Source organism: Globicephala melas, chromosome X (assembly GCF_963455315.2).
Source record: "Globicephala melas chromosome X, mGloMel1.2, whole genome shotgun sequence".
Lineage (NCBI taxonomy): Eukaryota > Metazoa > Chordata > Mammalia > Artiodactyla > Delphinidae > Globicephala > Globicephala melas.
The window spans coordinates 93,631,840-93,652,878 of record NC_083335.1 but is presented as its reverse complement, the minus strand read 5'-3'; the positions used below and the strand labels follow the sequence as shown (position 1 = coordinate 93,652,878).

The 21,039-nt window shown below is 36.6% G+C and overlaps 1 protein-coding gene across 1 annotated transcript in view; it reads right to left on the bottom strand.

Annotated features, from left to right (window-relative positions):
- Positions 1-4,267: 4,267 nt before the first annotated feature.
- Positions 4,268-21,039, bottom strand: part of RPGR (retinitis pigmentosa GTPase regulator) — a 62,158-nt gene continuing 45,386 nt past the window's right edge. Inside the window, exons 16-18 of the mRNA XM_030834907.2 lie at positions 19,831-19,888; positions 18,256-18,332; positions 4,268-4,991 (exon numbers count right to left, since the gene is read on the bottom strand). Of these exons, the coding sequence (XP_030690767.1) occupies positions 4,782-4,991; positions 18,256-18,332; positions 19,831-19,888 (345 nt within the window). The 3' untranslated portion in view covers positions 4,268-4,781. The remainder of the gene's footprint in view (positions 4,992-18,255; positions 18,333-19,830; positions 19,889-21,039) is intronic.

Genomic DNA, 21,039 nt, shown 5'->3' with positions numbered 1-21,039 from the left:
TAAAAGCAAAAATAAGCAAATGGGACCTAATAAAACTTAAAAGCTTTTGCACAGCAAAGGAAACCATCAACAAAATGAAATGACAATCTATGGAATGGAAGAAAATATTTGCAAACGATGCAACTGACAAGAGGTTTATATCCAAAATATACAAACAGCTCATACAATTCAGTATCAAAAAAACCCAAACCCAATAAAGAAATGGGCAGGAGACCTAAATAGACATTTCTCCAAAGAAGACATATATATGGCCAACAGGCATATGAAAAGCTGCTCAACATCACTAATTATTAGAGAAATGCAAATCAAAACTACAATGAGGTATCAGCTTGCACCAGTCAGAGTGGCTATCATCAGAAAGTCTACAAATAACAACAAGGTCCTACTGTACAGCACAGGGAATTATATTCAATATCCTGAGATAAACCATAATGGAAAAGAACATAAAAAAGAACATAAAAAGAACATATATATAACTGAATCACTCTGCTGTACAGAAGAAATTAACACAACATTGTAAATCAACTATACTTCAATTAAAAAAAAGTATATCACACACAAAAAGTCTACAAATAAATGCTGAGAGGGTGTGGAGAAAAGGGAACCCTCTTGCACTGTTGGTGGGAATATAAATTGGTGCAGCCACTATGGAGAACAGTATGGAGGTTCCTTAAAAAGTTAAAATAGAACTACCATATGATCCAGCAATCCCATTCCTGGACACATATCCAGAAAAGATGAAAACTCTAATTTGAAAAGATACATGCATCCCAATGTTCATAGCACCACTATTTACAATAGCCAAGACATGGAAACAAGCCAAGTGTCCATGAACAGATGACTGGTTTAAGAAGATATATATATCTTCTTATACACACACACACACACACACACACACACACACACACACACGCACACACACGAAATATTACTCAGCCATAAAAAAGAATGAAAAAATGGCATTGCAGCAACATGGAGTAACCTAAAGAATATCATACTAAGTGAAGTAAGTCAGACAGAGAAAGACAAATACTATATATCACTTATATGTGGAATCTAAAAAATAATACAAATGAACCTATATACAAAAGAGAAACAGACTCAAAGACCTAGAAAACAAACTTACAGTTACCTAAGAAGAAAGGGAGAAGGGGAGGGATAAGTCAGGAATATGGGATTAAGAGATACAAACTACTATACATAAAATAGATAAGCAACGAGGATTTACTATAAGCACAGAGAACTATATTCAATATCTTGTAATAACCTATAATGGAAAATAATCTAAAATACACACACACACACACATATCTGAATCAGTTTGCTGTAAACCTGAAACTAACACACTATGTAAATCAGTATTCAATTCAAAAATGAAAGTTTCAATTTAATTAAAAAGTTTTCCCAAATTAGTTTACACTTTTATATAATTTTTGTAATTCTTAATCACTCTCTGCAGTAAATTACATAATTATACCAATTAAGGAGTTAATATAAATCTGATGCTAAGTTGGAAATTATAAGTTACCTAAAAATATAAAATCAAATATTCCTATGTATAGAACTTTAATGATTTTAAGCAATTAATAGACTGAGATATTATAATAGAAAACTTCTGTTGTAATAAACACACTCATAGGGAAAATTCTGTAACTTTTAGAAGTACTGTGCTACTATCTAGACAAATTCTAAACAAAGTACTTGTAAAGATTACTTCTGAGAAACTTCAAAAGCTTTTCTAGAATATAAAAAAATTGTTTTTTCATCTTGGGATAGATGTTAACCACGAATCAGATAAGATTTTTCTTAAAATAAAAACATATTAATGTCATTTAAAGTTAGATATAGCTCTCTAGTCCACTGCTAACCTTACCTTTAAGATATCTCATTTATCATAATACACATATTATACATATCAGATGAAAATGAAAGCAAATGGAACTAGTTGGGAATGCAGCTTGGCCTGGTCAGATAAGATTTCCTGCTGTAGTTTTCGTAAATAATTTTAGGGTTAGGATAACATTTCCTGACGTTTCAGTGATTAGGACTGTGTATTAACATTATGCCAAAGTAGTCATCTGTCACAATTGTTGGAGGGACTGCTATTAAGCCTGTTTGTCTGTTGTCTCTTAACTTCAATGTAGCTTCTTCCAGCAGAAACATCTTACTTTATTGTATTCAATACAGTTACACTCCATCATCCTCCCCCAGCTCTCCACACTCCCAAGAAGGCTTAGTATGCATTTGTATGCAATAAAAAAATTACCTTCTTAGTAGAATCATCACTTTTCTAATTAATTCTTTAACTCTCATTTCCTGCTTAAAATCTGAGGCCAAACTAGGGAAGATTACAATTGAGATAAATCCAGGGCCTAATTAATTATTTCAACATGTTTTCCTTGTAAACAAACTCCTCTTGCCAAAATAATGTATTTTGTTTAAAACAGAGGTCACAATTTGCCCTTTGTGGGCAAAATTGGGCCTGCAGCTATGGTTTGGCTCTCCCTGTTTATGTACATGCATGCACATATGGACATGTACACGAATGAGTTGTCTATATAAAAACCCGCATTTCCACCTTCTTTTTAAAATGGCTGAGGGGAAGCCGCCCGGCTAGCTCAGTCGGTAGAGCGTGAGACTCTTAAAATGGCTGAGGGTCTGGCAACACTGGGCCCAGTACTGAGAAACAGCAATTACCAGGTAGAACAGATTGGCAGCAGCTCCATTACGCTTATCTGTTTAGCCTCTGACAATACTTCAGTTATGCGATCCCTGGTTTAAATGTAGTTTTTGTTAAATTTAATAAAATATCCCCTCATTCCTGAGATGAAGACTCCAATTTTCTGATTTGAGAGAGGCCCTTTCCCAGAATAAAACTGATGTTAGTTTCTACTGCTGCATAACAAATTACCATAAAGTTAGTGGATTAGAACAACATATAGTTATTATCTCATAGTTTTCATGGGTCAGGAGCCTGGGTACTACTTAGCTAGGTCCTTTGCTCAGGGCCTCACAAAGCTGCGATCAGGGTGTCAGCCAGGTCTATGGTCTAATCTGAGGATTGGGTTCCTCTTCCAAGCTCACTGGTTGTTGGCAGAATTCAGTGCCTTGCAGTTGTAGAGTAGAAGCCTTCAGACCCTAGAGGCTTCTCACCCTGGCACATGGCCCTCTCCATAATATGGCAGTTTGCTTCTTCAAGGTCAACAGGAGAGCATCTCTACTGCTTTGAATTGCTCTGAATTCTTCCAACTCTGACATCTAGATCTTTTTTGAAAGGGCTCGCCTGATTAGGTCAGGCCCACCTAGGATTATCTCTCTTTTGCTTAAAGTTAACTCATTAGAAATCTTAATTATATCTGCAAAATATTTCATCTTTTCCACATAATACAACATAAGCAATGGAGTGACAGCTCATCATATTCACTGGTCTCCCCTACTCTCAAGGGGAAGGGATTATTCAAGGCAAGTATACCAGCAGGCAGGAACCTTGGGGGCCATTTTAGGATCCTGCCTATCACAACTGGCATGTCTTAGTATTACTGTGAGTTTCACTTCCACTTGGCTTCTATAGTTTATATTTTGGCAAAGTATTTTTACAATACTGTACTAGTACTATAGTGGCAATAGCAAAATTTTTTATTAAACTTACCTTTAATAAAATTAGAATTCCACTAAATGTAATATAGGAGACTATTTTGTAAGATTTCAAAATCACATCTATTCTAGACTAAAATCCTTACAGCCTTTGTACGTGAAACACAAAGATGGAGTATTTTTGTTTTGTTTTGTTTAAATGGGGCAATGGTCACTGTGATTGAATAAGCAAATGTTTTAGTCAGAAATTAGAATGGGAAAAATGAAGGTAGTTTGATCAATTAAATAAGTAGCATCTGTGAGCACAGGAAAGCAATGTTTCTATTAGAGCAGACTTAGCAGCTTTACCCTTCCTATTCCTTGTGGCAGAGCACTGTGTGACACAGCCAACCTTAGTTACCACTGTCAGTGCTAGAGACAGCTGCAATGAGCCAGTCTGGCTGTGTCCGGTTCTCCTAGACTGGTGATCTGTGGCATGGTCAAACAGTGCAGATAATCTGCAATGTTTTCATGTCAAATCACCTCCCTAAAGAGAGGAGCGGGAAGCAAAGAAATTTCAACACAGTTTCTCCACAAAGATGTCCTGTTTATACAGTTGCCCTGAGACTTTCTTTACTCAAAGGGAAATGCATTTTGCATCTTTCAATATTTTAAAATTAGATTTTTTTTGCCCCTGTTTTGTCAACTGATAACTCCAAGTACCTCCAAATTTTATTCATATTCACCCATTTAAACAGTGGAACCGACCAGCTATAGTTTATTAAAATATGTTCATTAAAAACAATTTTGACTCCGTTTTTGAAAATTGCAAATACATTAAAAACTGTTAGTGTCATGAGATTGCAAATATTGCCTTATGAAATTATAAAGCAGTAAAATTTGGTAAAAACTATGAAATATCTTAATTTAAGTTTCACATATAAAAATATATTTTATATTGCAACACTGAACAGTTAAGGCCACAACGCTTGAAGGAGAGTCTGAGATACACATATTCTGAAATTGCTTGTCAAAAATATCAGCATTTAAATAAATATCAAAACTGGTCATACTATTCAAACCAAATAAAACACGTTCTTAAGTTATATCTTTAAAAGTTTGTTATTAGAAACTTTCCGTCAGAGCTCAAATGTTTTTCAAGTATAAATTACAATGGGCATGGTGACCATGAAAACATAAACATATATTCACAGTATTATGCAAGATTTTGACCTTCTCTCCATATTTGGGGGTGAGGTATCCTGATGATTTTGCCCCATGTGCTTCTTGTTGGCATCTTTCTTATTCTTTTTAAAAGCTATTTTATCTCCTATTGATTTTATCTCTGGGAGTGGCTCATTATTATTCTGCTTTCTACTTTTCTGGCTCGTCAATGACATCCTTTTAAAGAGGGAAATCTAGAAAAAAAACACACAGAGAATTCATTTCAGTAAGCGAAACAGTCACTTAACAGTATTTAGGGGGTATAATTTTCAACAAGTCTTAACATTATTTCATCACATCTTTATGAGGCACCACAATGGTACAGTCTTAGCATCCACCAGCCTTTTTTCTTTTACCAATTGCAATCATGATTCTTCCCTAAAACAAGACCTTTCAGGGTTTACCCTTCAACACTATCAGTGCTTTGGTAATATGTTAACATTTTTCTTCAAAGAACAAATTTAGTATTTCACTTTGTTTTGTTATAAGAGAAAAAGATGAAAACCAGCATCTTCTAGAGGACATACCTCCCCATTCCTGTAGATCAGAACTTCTGGCAAAGTGTTAGTGCTGCCAAATGATGGGGGTGGGAGCCCCAGGGGTCTGAGTAGGCAGTTGGATATACAGACCTGCTGCTCAGGGGAGGCCAGGGCTGCGGACAGGCAGAATGCAGGTAACAGCTGAAGAGACGAAAGTAGACTCCATAACCCAGGGATTCCAGGTGGGCAGAAGAGAAAACAGAAGAAAAGAGACTGAGGAAAAGCCAAGTGTGAAAGGTAGGCAGAGGAAGAGGAGCCAGCACTGGGGACTGAGTTTTGTAGGAACAAAATCAGGAAAAAAAGGCAACTCAGAAGTCAGGGGAGGAAAATATCAAGAAGAGAGTGGCCAACAAGGCACATGCAGGAGACATCAAGGAAGATGATAACTGAAAAGTTCCAAATGATTTAAGCCCTTTGAGGATTTAGCCAGAGAGAAAACAGGATTCCTAAAGAATGACAACCCAAGTAATGGTTCTGACAAGATGCCAAAACCAAAGAACAGCTGAAGATCTGGCTCCTTCAGAAATTAAAATGGTGCGAATAATAATAGCTTGCCTTTAGCCTTAAAGAATGGAGGAACTAGAATGAAAAGTTGTAACCCAAAAAGTTAGCCTAGATAGAGTCTATGAACTAAAATGGGAGAACTCCTGTTCCTGCTATTGTGTAGGAATATACACATCTTGAAAAATTCTGCCACTACAAAATGCCAAGAAATGCTTTAGAAGTATACAAAATATAATTTTATAATGTGTGGGTAAGCTCACATAAAATGAAGGGAAATCCCTGTGGGACAAAAAAAGAGGGAGCAGGAAGCCTCAGGGGTGAGTTGAGTACTGAAATGGCTTTTACTGATCTCATAACTTCAACTCTTGGATTTTAACAGATTTGATCTCACAAAATATGGAGAAATGGAACTGAGACTCCTATGTAAAGTGGGGACCCTCTGAGAACTAGGCCTTTAATGTAAGTCCACCTACAAACAATGGAAGAGAACAAAATAACATGTCTCTCTCAGCCTAATGATGTTTTCCTAATGTGAGTTTGGGGTTCACATGTACGGTACTGGTGGAAAACCCTTAACTGAGACATTGACTAAAAGCTGTCCCGAAATGGTAACACCCAGGGAAGCTAACAGAATTTTATATAAATTCTCTATGGATGGACTTACAGTAATCTAAGCTTTAAAGGATTTCCACAAAAAGTCCTGGTTGAACATGAATTTACAATCCAAATTTCAAAACACAGAAGGAAACAAGACACCACTAGCAAGCCAGCCAAAGCAACAAACAGATTTAGACTCTGGAGGATGTCTGACGTTGGAATAACTAAATACAGAATATAAAATAAGTTTGCTTAAATTATTTAAAGTACTATAATAAAAAACAGGGTACTAGGTAAACAAAACAAGGTAAAAGATCAGATTGATTTGAAAAAGAATCAAAATAGAATTTCACTTCAATATGTGAAAAACATAACTGAAATTAAAACTCAATAAGGAGGTTAAATAGCAGATTAGTCTCAGATGAAAAGATACTATGAAACAGACAAGCTCTGAAATTTCCCCAAATATCACTTAGATACAGAAAATATAAAAGTAAAAATTAAAAGACATAGATAACAGAATAAAAAGTTTTATTATACTTGAGCTCCAAAGAGGAGAGAGGAAATATTCAAATATATAATGGATGAGAATTTTCTTAAAATGATGAATGACATGAATTCTCAGATTCAAGAGTCATAATGAATTGGAAGAAAGTTAAAATAAAAAAACCTCACATCTAGGCATCTCATAGTGAAATGAAGCACATCAAAGACAAACAAACAATGTAAAAAGCAGCCAGACAGAAATGACAGATTATATGTGAAGTTACCAGCAATTATACTAAAGCAAATTTCTTGAGAGCCACAATGGGAGCAGATACTAAAAGAAAATAACTGTCAATCAGCCATACCACCATTAATTTTCCAGTGAGTAGCAACTGCAAAAGTTAACTTCAGAACGAAATTTATGGCAGTAACTTCCAAAGGATTTCTTCAGGAAGAATAAAAAACACTCTAGAAGGGACATCTGAGATGTGAAAAGGAATGGTGAATAAAGAAAGCGGTATAACAAATAATGATATTTGATTGATGAGGTTAAAAAAGTTCATAGAATACTCGATACAGTAACATGTAAAATGGGAAAAAAACGAGTGATAGGAGAGAAAACTCTTCTAAGATCCTGGTAATATTTGGGAAAAAGGAACATTGATTAGCTTTAGATTTTAGGTACATGTTAAAAAGTATAAAGTCAGAATCCACCTTATAGGCCATTTACAAGAGACACATCTAAAGTACAGGTAGAAGTATAAGAATGAAAAAAGATATATTAGGAAAATGCTAACCATAGGAAAACTAGTATAGCTATAATAATATTTGATAAAATAAAGTAGCATTTTTTTAGGAACAAAGAAGAATACTACCAGTGGTAAGATAATAGACTTAAACCTAATGATACCAATAATTAGATTAAATAGAACTGGTCTAAATGCTCCAATGAAAAAGGCAGGGCCTTCCCTGGTGGCGCAGTGGTTAAGAATCCACCTGCCAATGCAGGGGACACGGGCTCGAGCCCTGGTCCGGGAAGATCCTACATGCTGCGGAGCAACTAAGCCTGTGCGCCACAACTACTGAGCCTGCACTCTAGAGCCTGTGAGCCACAACTACCGAGTCCACATGCCAATACTATTGAAGTCCACATGCCTAGAACCTGTGCTCCGCCACAAGAGAAGCCAATGCAATGAGAAGCCCGGGCACCACAACAAAGAGTAGCCCCTGCTGGTTGCAACTAGAGAAAGCCTGTGCGCAGCAACGAAGAACCAATGCAGCCATAAATAAATAAATAAATAAATAGGCAGAGGTTTTCAGATTAGATAAAAAAGCAAGACCCTGGTGCTCCAGCAAATGGTGAAAGCTCTCTCAGATATCTACATCTCAACGTGAACACCCAGCTCCACTCAGTGACCAGCAAGCTACAGTGCTGGACACCCTGTGCCAAACAACTAGCAAGACAGGAACACAACCCCACCCATTAGCAGAGAGGCTGCCTAAAATCATAAGTACACAGACACCCCAAAACACACCACCGGATGCGGTCCTGCACACCAGAAAGACAAGATCCAGCTTCATTCACCAGAACACAGGCACCAGTCCCCTCCACCAGGAAGCCTACAAAACCCACTGAACCAACCTCCCCCAATGGGGGCACACACCAAAAACAATGGGAACTACGAACCTGCAGCCTGTGGAAAGGAGACCCCAAACACAGTAAGTTAAGCAAAATGAGAAGACAGAGAAATACACAGCTGATGAAGGAGCAAGGTAAAAACACAACAGACCAAACAAATGGCAAGGAAATAGGCAGTCTACCTGAAAAAGAATTCAGAGCAATGATAGTAAAAGATGATCCAAAATCTTGGAAATAGAATGGAGAAAATACAAGAAACGTTTAACAAGGACGTAGAAGAACTAAAGAGCAAACAAACAATGACGAACAACACAATAAATGCAATTAAAAATTCTCTAGAAGGAATCAATAGCAGGTAACTGAGGCAGAAGAATGGATAGGTGACCTGGAAGATAAAATAGTGGAAATAACTACCGCAGAGCAGAATAAAGAAAAAAGAATGAAAAGAATTGAAGACAGTCTCAGAGACCTCTGGGACAAAATTAAACGCACCAACATCTGAATTATAGGGGTCCCAGAAGAAGAAGAGAAAACGAAAGGGACTGAGAAAATATTTGAAGAGATTATAGTTGAAAACTTCCCTAATATGGGAAAGGACATAGTCAATCAAGTCCAGGAAGTGCAGAGTCCCATACAGGATAAATCCAAGGAGAAACACGCCAAGACACATATTAATCAAACTATCAAAAATTAAATACAAAGAGAAAATATTAAAAGCAGCAAGGGAAAAGCAACAAATAACATACAAGGGAATCCCCATAAGGTTAACAGCTGATCTTTCAGCAGAAACTCTGCAAGCCAGAAGGCAGGGCAGGACATAGTTAAAGTGATGAAAGAGAAAAAACCTAAAACCAAGATTATTCTACCCAGCAAGGATCTCATTCAGATTCAATGGAGATATTAAAATCTTTACAGACAAGCAAAAGCTAAGAGAATTCAGCACCACCAAACCAGCTTTACAACAAATGCTAAAGGAACTTCTCTAGGCAGGAAACACAAGAGAAGGAAAACACCTACCATAACAAACCCCAAATAATTAAGAAAATGGTAATAGGAACACCTATCAATAACTATCTTAAATGTAAATGGCTTAAATGCTAGAAACAAAAGACACAGACTGGCTGAATGGATACAAAAACAAGACATGTATATATGCTGCCTACAAGAGACCCACTTCAGACCTAGGGACACATACAGACTGAAAGTGAGGGGATGGAAAAAGATATTCCATGCAAATGGAAATCAAAAGAAAGCTGGAGTAGCAATTCTCATATCAGACAAAACAGACTTTAAAATAAAGACTGTATGTTTTATTATAGTAAATAAAGAGACAAAGAAGGACACTACAAAGAGACAAAGAGGGACACTACATAATGATCAAGGGATCCATCCAAGAACAAGATATAACAATTGTAAATATTTATGTACCCAACATAGGAGCACCTCAATACATAAGGCAATTACTAAGAGCCATAAAAGGGGAAATCGACAGTAACACAATCATAGTAGGGGACTTTAACACCCCACTTTCACCAATGGACAGATAATCCAAAATGAAAACAAATAAGGAAACACAAACTTTCAATGATACATTAAACAAGATGGACTTAATTGAAATTTATAGGACATTCCATCCAAAAACAATAGAATACACTTTCTTCTCAAGTGCTCATGGAACATTCTCCAGGATAGATCATAACTTGGGTCACAAATCATGCACTGGTAAATTTAAAAAAACTGAAATTGTATCAAGTATCTTTTCCGACCACAACACTATGAGACTAGATATCAATTACAGGAAAAAATCTGTCAAAAATACAAACACATGGAGGATAAACAATACACTACTAAATAACCAAGAGATCACTGAAGAAATCAAAGATGAAATCAAAAAATACCTAGAAACAAATGACAATGAGAACATGACGACCCAAAACCTATGGAATGCAGCAAAAGGAGTTCTAAGAGGGAAGTTTATAGCAATACAATCCTACCTCAAGAAACAAGAAACATCTCAAATGAACAATGTAACCTTACATCTAAAGCAATTAGAGAAGGAAGAACAAAAAACCCCCAAAGGTAGCAGAAGGAAAGAAATCATAAAGATCAGATCAAAAATAAATGAAGGAAACAATAGCTAAGAGCAATAAAACTAAAACTTGGAGAAGATAAACAAAATTGATAAACCATTAGCCAGACACAACAGGAAAAAAAAGGGAGAAGACTCAAATCAGCAGAATTAGAAATGAAAAATGAGGAATAACAACTGACACTGCAGAAATACAAAGGATCATGAGAGATTACTACAAGCAACTATATGCCAATCAAATGGACAACCTGGAAGAAATGGACAAATTCTTAGAAAAGCACAACCTTCTGAGACTGAACCAGGAAGAAATAGAAAGCATAAACAAACCAATCACAAGGACTGAAATTGAGACTGTGATTAACAATCTTCCAACAAACAAAAGCCCAGGACCAGATGGCTTCACGGGCGAATTCTATCAAACATTTAGAGAAGAGCTAACACCTACCCTTCTCAAAGTCTTCCAAAATATAGCAGAGGGAGGAACACTCCCAAACTCATTCTACGAGGCCACCATCACCCTGATAACAAACCAGACAAAGATGTCACCAAAAAAGAAAACTACAGGTCAATATCACTGATGAACATAAATGCAAAAATCCTCAACAAAATACTAGCACAAAGAATCCAACAACACATTAAAAGGATCATACACCATGATCAAGTGGGGTTTATCCCAGGAATGCAAGGATTCTTCAATATATGCAAATCAATCAATGTGATACACCATATTAACAAACTGAAGGAGAAAAACCATGTGATCATCTCAACAGACGTAGTAAAAGCTTTTGACAAAATTCAACACGCATTTATGATAAAAACCCTCCAGAAAGTAGGCATAGAGGGAACTTACTTCAACATAATAAAGGGCATATCTGACAAACCTGCAGCCAACATCGTTCTCAATGGTGAAAAACTGAAACCATTTCCTCTAAGATCAGGAACAAGACAAGGTTGCCCACTGTCACCACTATTATTCAACATAGTTTTCGAAGTTTTAGCCACAGCAGTCAGAGAAGAAAAATAAATAAAAGGAATCCAAATCGGAAAAGAAGAAGTAAAGCTGTCACTGTTTGCAGACGACATGATACTATACATAGGGAATCCCAAAGATGCTACCAGAAAACTGCTAGAGCTAATCAATGAATTTGGTAAAGTAGCAGGATACAAAATTAATGCACAGAAATCTCTTGCATTCCTATACACTAATGATGAACTATCTGAAAGAGAAATTAAGGAAACACTCCCATTTACCGTTGCAACAAAAAGAATAAAATACCTAGGAATAAACCTACCTAGGGAGACAAAAGACCTATATGCAGAAAACTATAAGACACTGATGAAAGAAACTAAAGATGATACCAACAGATGGAGAGATATACCATGTTCTTGGATGGGAAGAATCAACATTGTGAAAATGACTATACTACCCAAAGCAATCTACAGATTCAATGTAATCCCTATCAAACTACCAACAGCATTTTTCACAAAAGTAGAACAAAAAATATTTCACAATTTGAATGGACACAAAAGACCCCGAATAGCCAAAGCAATCTTGAGAACGAAAAACGGACCTGGAAGAATCAGGCACCCTGACTTCAGACTATACTACAAAGCTACAGTCATCAAGACAGTATAGTACTGGCACAAAAACAGAAATATAGATCAATGGAACAGGATAGAAAGCCCAGAGATATACCCACACACGTATGGTCACCTTATCTTTGATAAAGGAGGCAAGAATATACAATGGAGAAAAGACAGCCTCTTCAATAAATGGTGCTGGGAAAACTGGACAGCTACATGTAAAAGAATGAAATTAGAACACTCCCTAGCATTATACACAAAAATAAACTCAAAGTGGATTAAAGACCTAAATGTAAGGCCAGACACTATCAAACTCTTAGAGGAAAACATAGGCACAACACTCTATGACATACATCACAGCAAGGTCCTTTTTGACCCACCTCCTAGAGAAATGGAAATTAAAAAAAAATAAACAAATGGGACCTAATGAAACTTAAAAGCTTTTGCACAGCAAAGGAAACCATAAACAAGATGAAAAGACAACCCTCAGAATGGGAGAACATATTTGCAAATGAAGGAACTGACAAAGAATTAATCTCCAAAATATACAGGCAGCTTATGCAGCTCAATATCAAAAGAACAAACAACCTAATCCAAAAATGGGCAGAAGACCTAAATAGACATTTCTCCAAAGAAGATATCCAGATTGCCAACAAACACATGAAAGGATGCTGAACATCACTAATCATTAGAGAAATGCAAATCAAAACTACAATGAGGTATCACCTCACACCAGTCAGTATGGCCATCATCAAAAAATCTACAGACAAAAAAAAAAAAAAAATCTACAGACAATAAATGCTGGAGAGGGTGTGGAGGAAAGGGAACCCTCTTGCACTGTTGGTGGGAATGTAAATTCACACAGCCACTATGGAGAACAGTATGGAGGTTCCTTAAAAAACTAAGAATAGAATTACCATATGACCCAGCAATCCCACTACTGGGCATATACCCTGAGAAAACCATAATTTAAAAAGAGTCAGGCAGCACAGTGTTTATCACAGCTGTATTTACAATAGCCAGGACATGGAAGCAACCTAAGTGTCCATCAACAGATGAAGGGATAAAGAAGATGTGGCACATGTATACAATGGAGTATTAACTCAATCACAGAAAGAAATGAAATTGAGTTATTTGTTGTGAGGTCGATGGACACAGACGTAGAGAATGGACTTGAGTACATGGGGAGGGAGAAGGGTAAGCTGGGACGAAGTGAGAGAGTGGCATGGACACATATACACTACCAAATGTAAAATAGATAGCTAGGGGGAAGCAGCCACATAGCACAAGGAGATCAGCTCGGTGCTTTGTGACCACCTACAGGGGTGGGATAGGGAGGGTGGGAGGAAGGGAGACGCAAGAGGGAGGAGATATGGGGATATATGTTTATGTATAGCTGACTCACTTTGTTATACAGCAGAAACACACCATTGTAAAGCAATTATACTCCAATAAAGATGTTAGGAAAAAAAGAAGCAAGATCCATCTGCATGCTGCCTAAATCAAATGTACTTCAAATGTAAAATCACAAATGGGTTAAAAGTAAAAGTATGTTAAAAGATGATAACTCTAATCCAAAGAAAGCTAAAGTGGCTATATAATATCAGATCAAGTAGATTTTAGAGCAAAGACTATCATTGGGTATAAAGAAGGTCATTTCATAATGATGAAGGAGTCAATTAATTAGAGCAGGTAACAATTCTAAACATTATAGAACCAAATAATAGCTTTAAGATACATAAAGCAAAAATTAATAGAAGTACAAGGGAAATTAGACAAATCCACAATTTATAGTCAGGGATTTTAATACCTCTCTTTCAATAATAGAACAAGTAGACAGAAAATCAGGAAGGATGGAGAAGACTTGAATAACACTGTCAACCAACTTGACCTAACTGTCACTGACAGAACACTCCACCCAACCACAGTATTCTTCTCAACCTTCTTCTCAAATGAACATTTACCAAGATAAACTTGATTCTGGGCCATAAAATGTGTCTCAATAAATTTAAAAGGAATCAATTCAGACTAAGTATGTTCTCCAATTACAATGTAATTAAATTAGAAAGTAATAACAGAAAGATCACTGGAAAAATCTCCAGCAACACTGAAATTAAATAACCCATGAGTCAAAGAAGAAATCAAAGGGGAAATTAGAAAGTATTCTGAACTGAATGAAAATGAAAACACAACATATCAAGTACTTCAGGGGAAATTTATAACACAAAAAGCCTATAACAGAAAATAAGAAAGGTCTCAAATCAGTGATCTCAACTTCCATGTTAAGAAACATTCAACAAAATGTTGCTAAAGGAAATTTGAGAAGATATCAATAAATGAAGAGAAATGTCATGTTCATGAATTAGGAGACTTAATATTGTTAAAATGTTAATTCTTCCCAAGTTTATCTGTAGATTCAAAAACAATGCCAAATCAAAATCCCAGCAGGCATTTTTTTCATTAATTGACAAACCGATTATAAAAATTCACATGGAAGTGCAAAGAGTCTAGAATAGCCAAAACAAGTGTGAAAAGGAGCAAAGTTGGAGGACTAACAGTTCCTGATTTCAAGACTTATATCAAAGCTACAGTAATCAAGACAGTGTGGTACTGGCACAAGATAAACAGATCAAAGGAACAGAATACAGAGTCCAGAAATAGGCTCACACATAAAAACTCAATTGCTTTCTGACAAAGGTATGAAGGCAATTCAGTAGAGGACAGGCTTTTAAAAAAATTTTTCAAAAAATGGTGCTAGAACAATGGGATGTCCATATGCGAAAAAAAGAACTTCAATTCATACCTTTACCATATAAGAAATTAACTCAAAATAGAATACCACTCAGCAATATAAAGGAATGAACTATTGATACATGCATGGATGAATCTCAAAACAGTATCAGTTATTTGCTGCATACAGCAGGGGGATGTGGGGTGTAGACAGGGATCAGAGAGGCACAAAGAACCTTCTGCTGATAATGGCACTGTTCACTCTCTTGATTGTGATTATGCTTTCACAGCTGTATATGTATGTCAAAACTAATCAGATTATATACTTCAAATATGTGTAGTTCATTATAGGTCAATTATACCTAAATAAAGCTATTTTTAAAAAGCAGGGGAGTAATTATTGGGTGGGTCTGAAAGTGATAGTCTCAGGTATTAAGCCTGAAAAAACTGACAGCAACAGGATACCATATGTATAATTGACCTCAGATTTTCCTCACAATAGAGCAAAGCTAACTGTGTACTTGGGGCAAACATGCTGAATTGTGCTGCCATGGTGAATAAAGCTGAGCATCAGAGAAAAGGAAGCCATCAGGAAAGGCAAGAATCCACAGGCATAATTTTTGGTGGACAAATTCTCATCTCAGCCTCTTATATTTATGGTAGTGACAATGAATAAGAAATCTATTGACTGTGAACTGGCATGGGGAACTATCCGGGGATCTGCCATATTCTAGCTAGTTTCTGAGGGGTGGCACTGGATTTTTAACTTCTCTATCTGCAGCCTTTAGCCTTGTGCCTGGCACATAAGAGGCACCCAGTAAATATATGCTAAATAAACACATGAATAAACTAATTCCATGATGGGAAGAAATTATTATTAATAGCTAAAAAGCTTACTGCTTTTTTCAGTAGCTTACTTAGGTGGAAATTAAGCCAACAACACATTTTTCTTAGCAGCTAACTGTGGATTCAAATTTGCTACAGTTTGGAAAAGCAATATTTGGCGATTTCCAAATATAACAATCAGAAGATCTCTGCCACCAATTAAAATTATGGGTCCTAACCTGGCTATCTGAAACATTTAAAATCATCAAAACAAAATTCAATGGTGAATTCTGTCTTGTAGAGACCAAGAGTGTACTTCTTTCTTTTTTTTTTTTAAAATTACCTTTGGAGTGGCTGTCTAATTAAGGGAAGGGATGTAAAATTTCAAACACATGCTTATCTTGATATGAGTAATGCATCATTTATTTTCCAAGTTTTAAAAACAGTTTGATTTGTTTGGCTTAGATGGTATAAATAGGTTAGAGACATTGTAGATTAAAATATATAATGTGGGAATGATTGAAAAAAATCTCATCTAAATCATCTATTTCCTTTTTAAAAAATATAGAATAACAGACTATTCTTTAAGTAGGAAATACATTTATTACTGCTTGACTTTGTAAAATATAATTTTCAATACTTTTTCTTTTCTTTATCCAAGGAAATGCATACTTACTGAATTATATTTTTCCATTAGGTATAAATGAGAATTTAAGCAGAATCAAAGTTTAAGACTGAATTTGTCAGCCTGGCACTCTGTATCCTGGCCTGGCCTCACCTTTGTCCCATGGACTGGTGGGGCTCCCTGATGCTACAGTAGGTGCCTGCCACACAGCATGCCTTCCCTGGCTCCGGCCTCTCCTGTCCTGCGTATCCAAATCCTACCAACTATGGACAATGCTGAAGACGGGAGAGCCTGAAAAGTTCCCTAAACTCGACCACGTATTCTACAATATGCATTTTCATTTGGTCAGAGGTGTGTTTCAAATATTTTTTTCTGCTGCTTCATTTCATTTTTCCTCCCCTTAGGTTCTTAGGTCTCCTGACTCCTTTACTTTTTATGCTTCTCCCTCAGATTTGATTTTCTTTTCCAGACTCTTTCCCTGAGCTCTTTATAACTGAAAAAAGTTTTCACAGGAACATTATGAAGTATACTGGTGGAATATCTGTTAAATGTTCTGTTCTACTAGATGGAGAATCTAAAAAGTTCTTAAACCTTGATGAAATGTTCTAGCGATGCATGTTATAATTCTAAGAAGGATAATAATTCTGAAGTGTCCTTTGAGCCAGCTCACAGACAACTTTTGGGTACGGTAATCCAAACTTATAATTTTATAAAGATAAAAATGGTCATGAAGTAATTTTTAGTAAAAGATAACAATATGGAGATTTGGGCTAAAATAACTTCTGAAATTTCTGAAGTAATTCTGAAAGGAATTTCAGAGTGGCATATACCTACAAAGATGGCAAAAGACAGGCTGTTTACTACCCTAAGGGCGGCTCCTGGTTTTACCTTCATCCTTTCCTCTTTCTTACCCCCTCACATTTTACAATTCATTGTCAACCAAAAATATTTACTGAGCATCTACCATTTACCAGGAACTGTGATAAGTGCTAAGGATACACTAGAAAGTGAAACAGAAAATAGTTTATGTCCCCAAGGAGCTGAAGGCCAGTGGGGAGATACAGACATAAAGTAAATGAATATACAAATGACTATGTAATTGCAAACTGTGACAAATACTAAGAAGTATGAGAAAAGGGTGCTCTGTGAGAGAATAATAATGGGACATAATAATTTATATAAGTGCTGCTGGTTACAAAAGGCCTCTGTGTGGAAATGACATTTAAGCTGACACCTAGGTTGAATAAGAATTAACGAGGCTTTTCATTTTTCTTGTCTTCCATGTTACCTCCTAACACTTCTACCTGGAAATGTGTTCTCATGATTAAATAAAGTTTTTCTGCAAGTGGAAAGAGTAATTTACTTCCAAGAAGAAGAAATGTATCCATCAGACTTGTAACAACTCCAAAACAGGTACTAGGAGAGACTGGAGTAGCATGTTGTAATGTTTTCTAAGCACAGTCACCTTTATGTTTTCATTCATCCTATTTCTTGGCTTTGCCTTACTCTCTTCTAGACTCTCAGGATACTATACTCTTATAATTTAAGCAGTAGAGTTCTTTTACATATCTTTTATTGTATGATGAATCAGTATGCGTGGGATGATTGAAAGGAACATGCTATTTTTTTTTTTGCAGAGCAATCTGAATCATAATCTAAAATCCAATAAGTAAATACGCACATTAAAAATGTGAAACATCACCTGAAATTCGTCACATGTTCTTGAGTCATCAAAACTCATATTAAGGGAGTTAAATTATGTGGATCACCATATAAAAAGTAGCAGAAGCAATTCAATACTTTAGCCTTAACACTAAAATGAAAAATTCATTTCACTTACCTTCTTTGATTTTTTTGTTGATTTACTATCTTCCAGGATCTCTGAAGAATTGCTCTTTGCACGATCATGCATATTTCCTATGATAGGATATATTTAGAAACATTTTTTCTAACTAATTAGAAAAAGAAAAGTCCTGAGGCTTTCAGTGAAACTCTATCAACCATGAATTATGGGGTAATACTAAAGAGTAGTGGACAACTACATATTTCCTGAAAAATTAAGGCAAAAATCTCGGAATGACCTGACCGATGTTGTAAATGTTTAGATGACCAGTACTAAGTATAGCAAACGTAACAGTAAATGTTAGGGAAGACTTCTGTAAAATATAAATTACCTTTAAAAAAAATTAACCTCATTGTAGTGAAATTATTTGTACTGAAACGGACATGTCATTTTTTTGATATTTCAAATTAATCCACGTTATATAGTTGAATAATGATCTTTAAAGTAGACTCATGAAACATATGCATTCTTCTAATTTTATATTATCAACAACTTAAATCTTACATTTAATTTCTTTTTAACACTTTAGGTTATATGCTAAGAATACTTAGAGATGACAAATATTTTAACATTTTGCTTAAAATATTCTAAAACTTACTACTCTTTTTGCAGAAGTTAGAAGGAAAAATGTATTAAGGGAACTATTCCTTCTTCTGCTTAAGTTCTGATCAGATATCCACTACCACAGACAGTTATTTGTAATGACATCGCAGCAAAAGGCCCACTGTGACGTGATGGTGTGGAAACATAATATAGGGGTCATATAGCAAAAGCACCAATGATTTGGGTGTAGAAACTGTAGGTCCCAAGGGCAGTCACGGTCTCCTCTGTTCTGTGGCACCTGTTCTCTGACATCAACAGCAAGGTTTGGGAAAGGACTCCTCTGAAACGCCTGTGGTATGATCAAAGACTCAGGTCTGGGCTCAGGGGGGAAATAACTGGATGGCCTGCTGTGGCTCTAGACCAGCCTGGACATCAGCGATGGGGGTCTGGCAGTGCTCACCAGACATATCAAGATCTGGGACAAAAGCCCAATTTAATAATACTGATTGAAAAAAAAAAGTAGTAAAAAGGCTGTTCTAAACCACTTAACACTGACACATGAGCAGCCATGAAGAAGCTGTGGTGGTGATCAATGAGAACACATAAGCCTGTGTCACATATTTCATAGCTTATTATGAGGGTCATGTGACAATAAAAAGTGTAAAACAGACATACGTGTAAGTCATAATTCTTTAGTTAAAGCACATATATGCATAAACATCTGTATGTACATATCAACGTAGTATTCTATGTACCTAGCCTTCTTTTTTTTTTTTTTTTTTTTTAAGCGGTACACGGGCCTCTCACTGTTGTGGTCTCTCCCGTTGCGGAGCACAGGCTCTGGACGCGCAGGCTCAGCGACCATGGCTCACGGGCCCAGCCGCTCCGTGGCATGTGGGATCCTCCCGGACCGGGGCACGAACTCGTGTCCCCTGCATCGGCAGGCGGACTCTCAACCACTGCACCACCAGGGAAGCCCTGTATCTAGCCTTTTTAAAAGTATGCTTTTGAAGTCAAATGTGCTCACACCTTTTGGATTTTCACTGTATTCATGAATGGCCTGTTCCTCTCGGTTGGCTTTTGTGTCCTATAAACAATAAAGAAACAATATAATAAAAAACAGATTTGTGCTGAGCTAGAAAACCTAGTCTTGGTTTTAAGCAGGGTTCTAGAGTCAGTCTCTAGCTAACAACATAAACATGTGACAATTACTTCCCTTTGCAGGACTCCTGCCTTAGATGCTGGGTGATTGCTAATGTCTTTCCTAGCTTAAAATTGCATGATTAGGGCTTCCCTGGTGGCGCAGTGGTTAAGAATCCACCTGCCAATGCAGGGTACATGGGTTCGAGCCCTGGTCTGGGAGGATCCCACATGCCGCGGAGCAACTAAGCCTGTGCGCCACAACTATTGAGCCTGCGCTCTAGAGCCCGCGAGCCACAGCTACTGAGCCCTCGTGCCACAACTACTGAAGCCCGTGTGCCTAGGGCCTGTGCTCCGCAACAAGAGAATCCACTGCAATGAGAAACCCACGCACCACAATGAAGAGTAGCCTCCGCTCGCCACAACTAAAGAAAGCCTGTGCAGCAACGAAGACCCAGTTCAGCCATAAGTTTAAAAAAATATAAATAAATAAATAAAGTTCCCTTAAAAAAACATCGTATAATTAACAAGAATTGTATATTTAAGAATTCTACTCAAAGAAGATTCAGGAACATTAACTGGTATAGGAATTAGCTCAACATTTTATAATGTCAAATTGGAGTTTAATGAATCCTATGCTAAAGAATTTCAGGGACCACCATAACTGGAACTCATAAATGTTCTTTATAAAACAGAATCTTTCCCTCCCTCTTTTTTTTTTTAACATTTAATATTTAGTTATTTGGTTGTGCTGGGTCTTAGTTGTGGCAGGCAGGCTCTTTAGTTGTGGCATGTGGGCTCCTTAGTTGCGGCTTGCATGTGGGATCTAGTTCCCTGACCAGGGATTGGACCCGGGCCCCCTGCGTTGGAAGCGTGGAGTCTTAACCACTGCACCACCAGGGAAGTTCCATTGTTCCCTCCCTCCAAAAGAAAACAATAACTGCTAGAACATATTTCTTCCTCAGTGAGAGGAAGGAGTCTTGGAAAAAGAAGGAAGCAAGGAAGAGAATGACCTCTTTAGAACAATACCATTTTGTAAATTGAAAAAAAATACACACAAAACAACAACACATGTTTTACAATTACACATTCAAATAA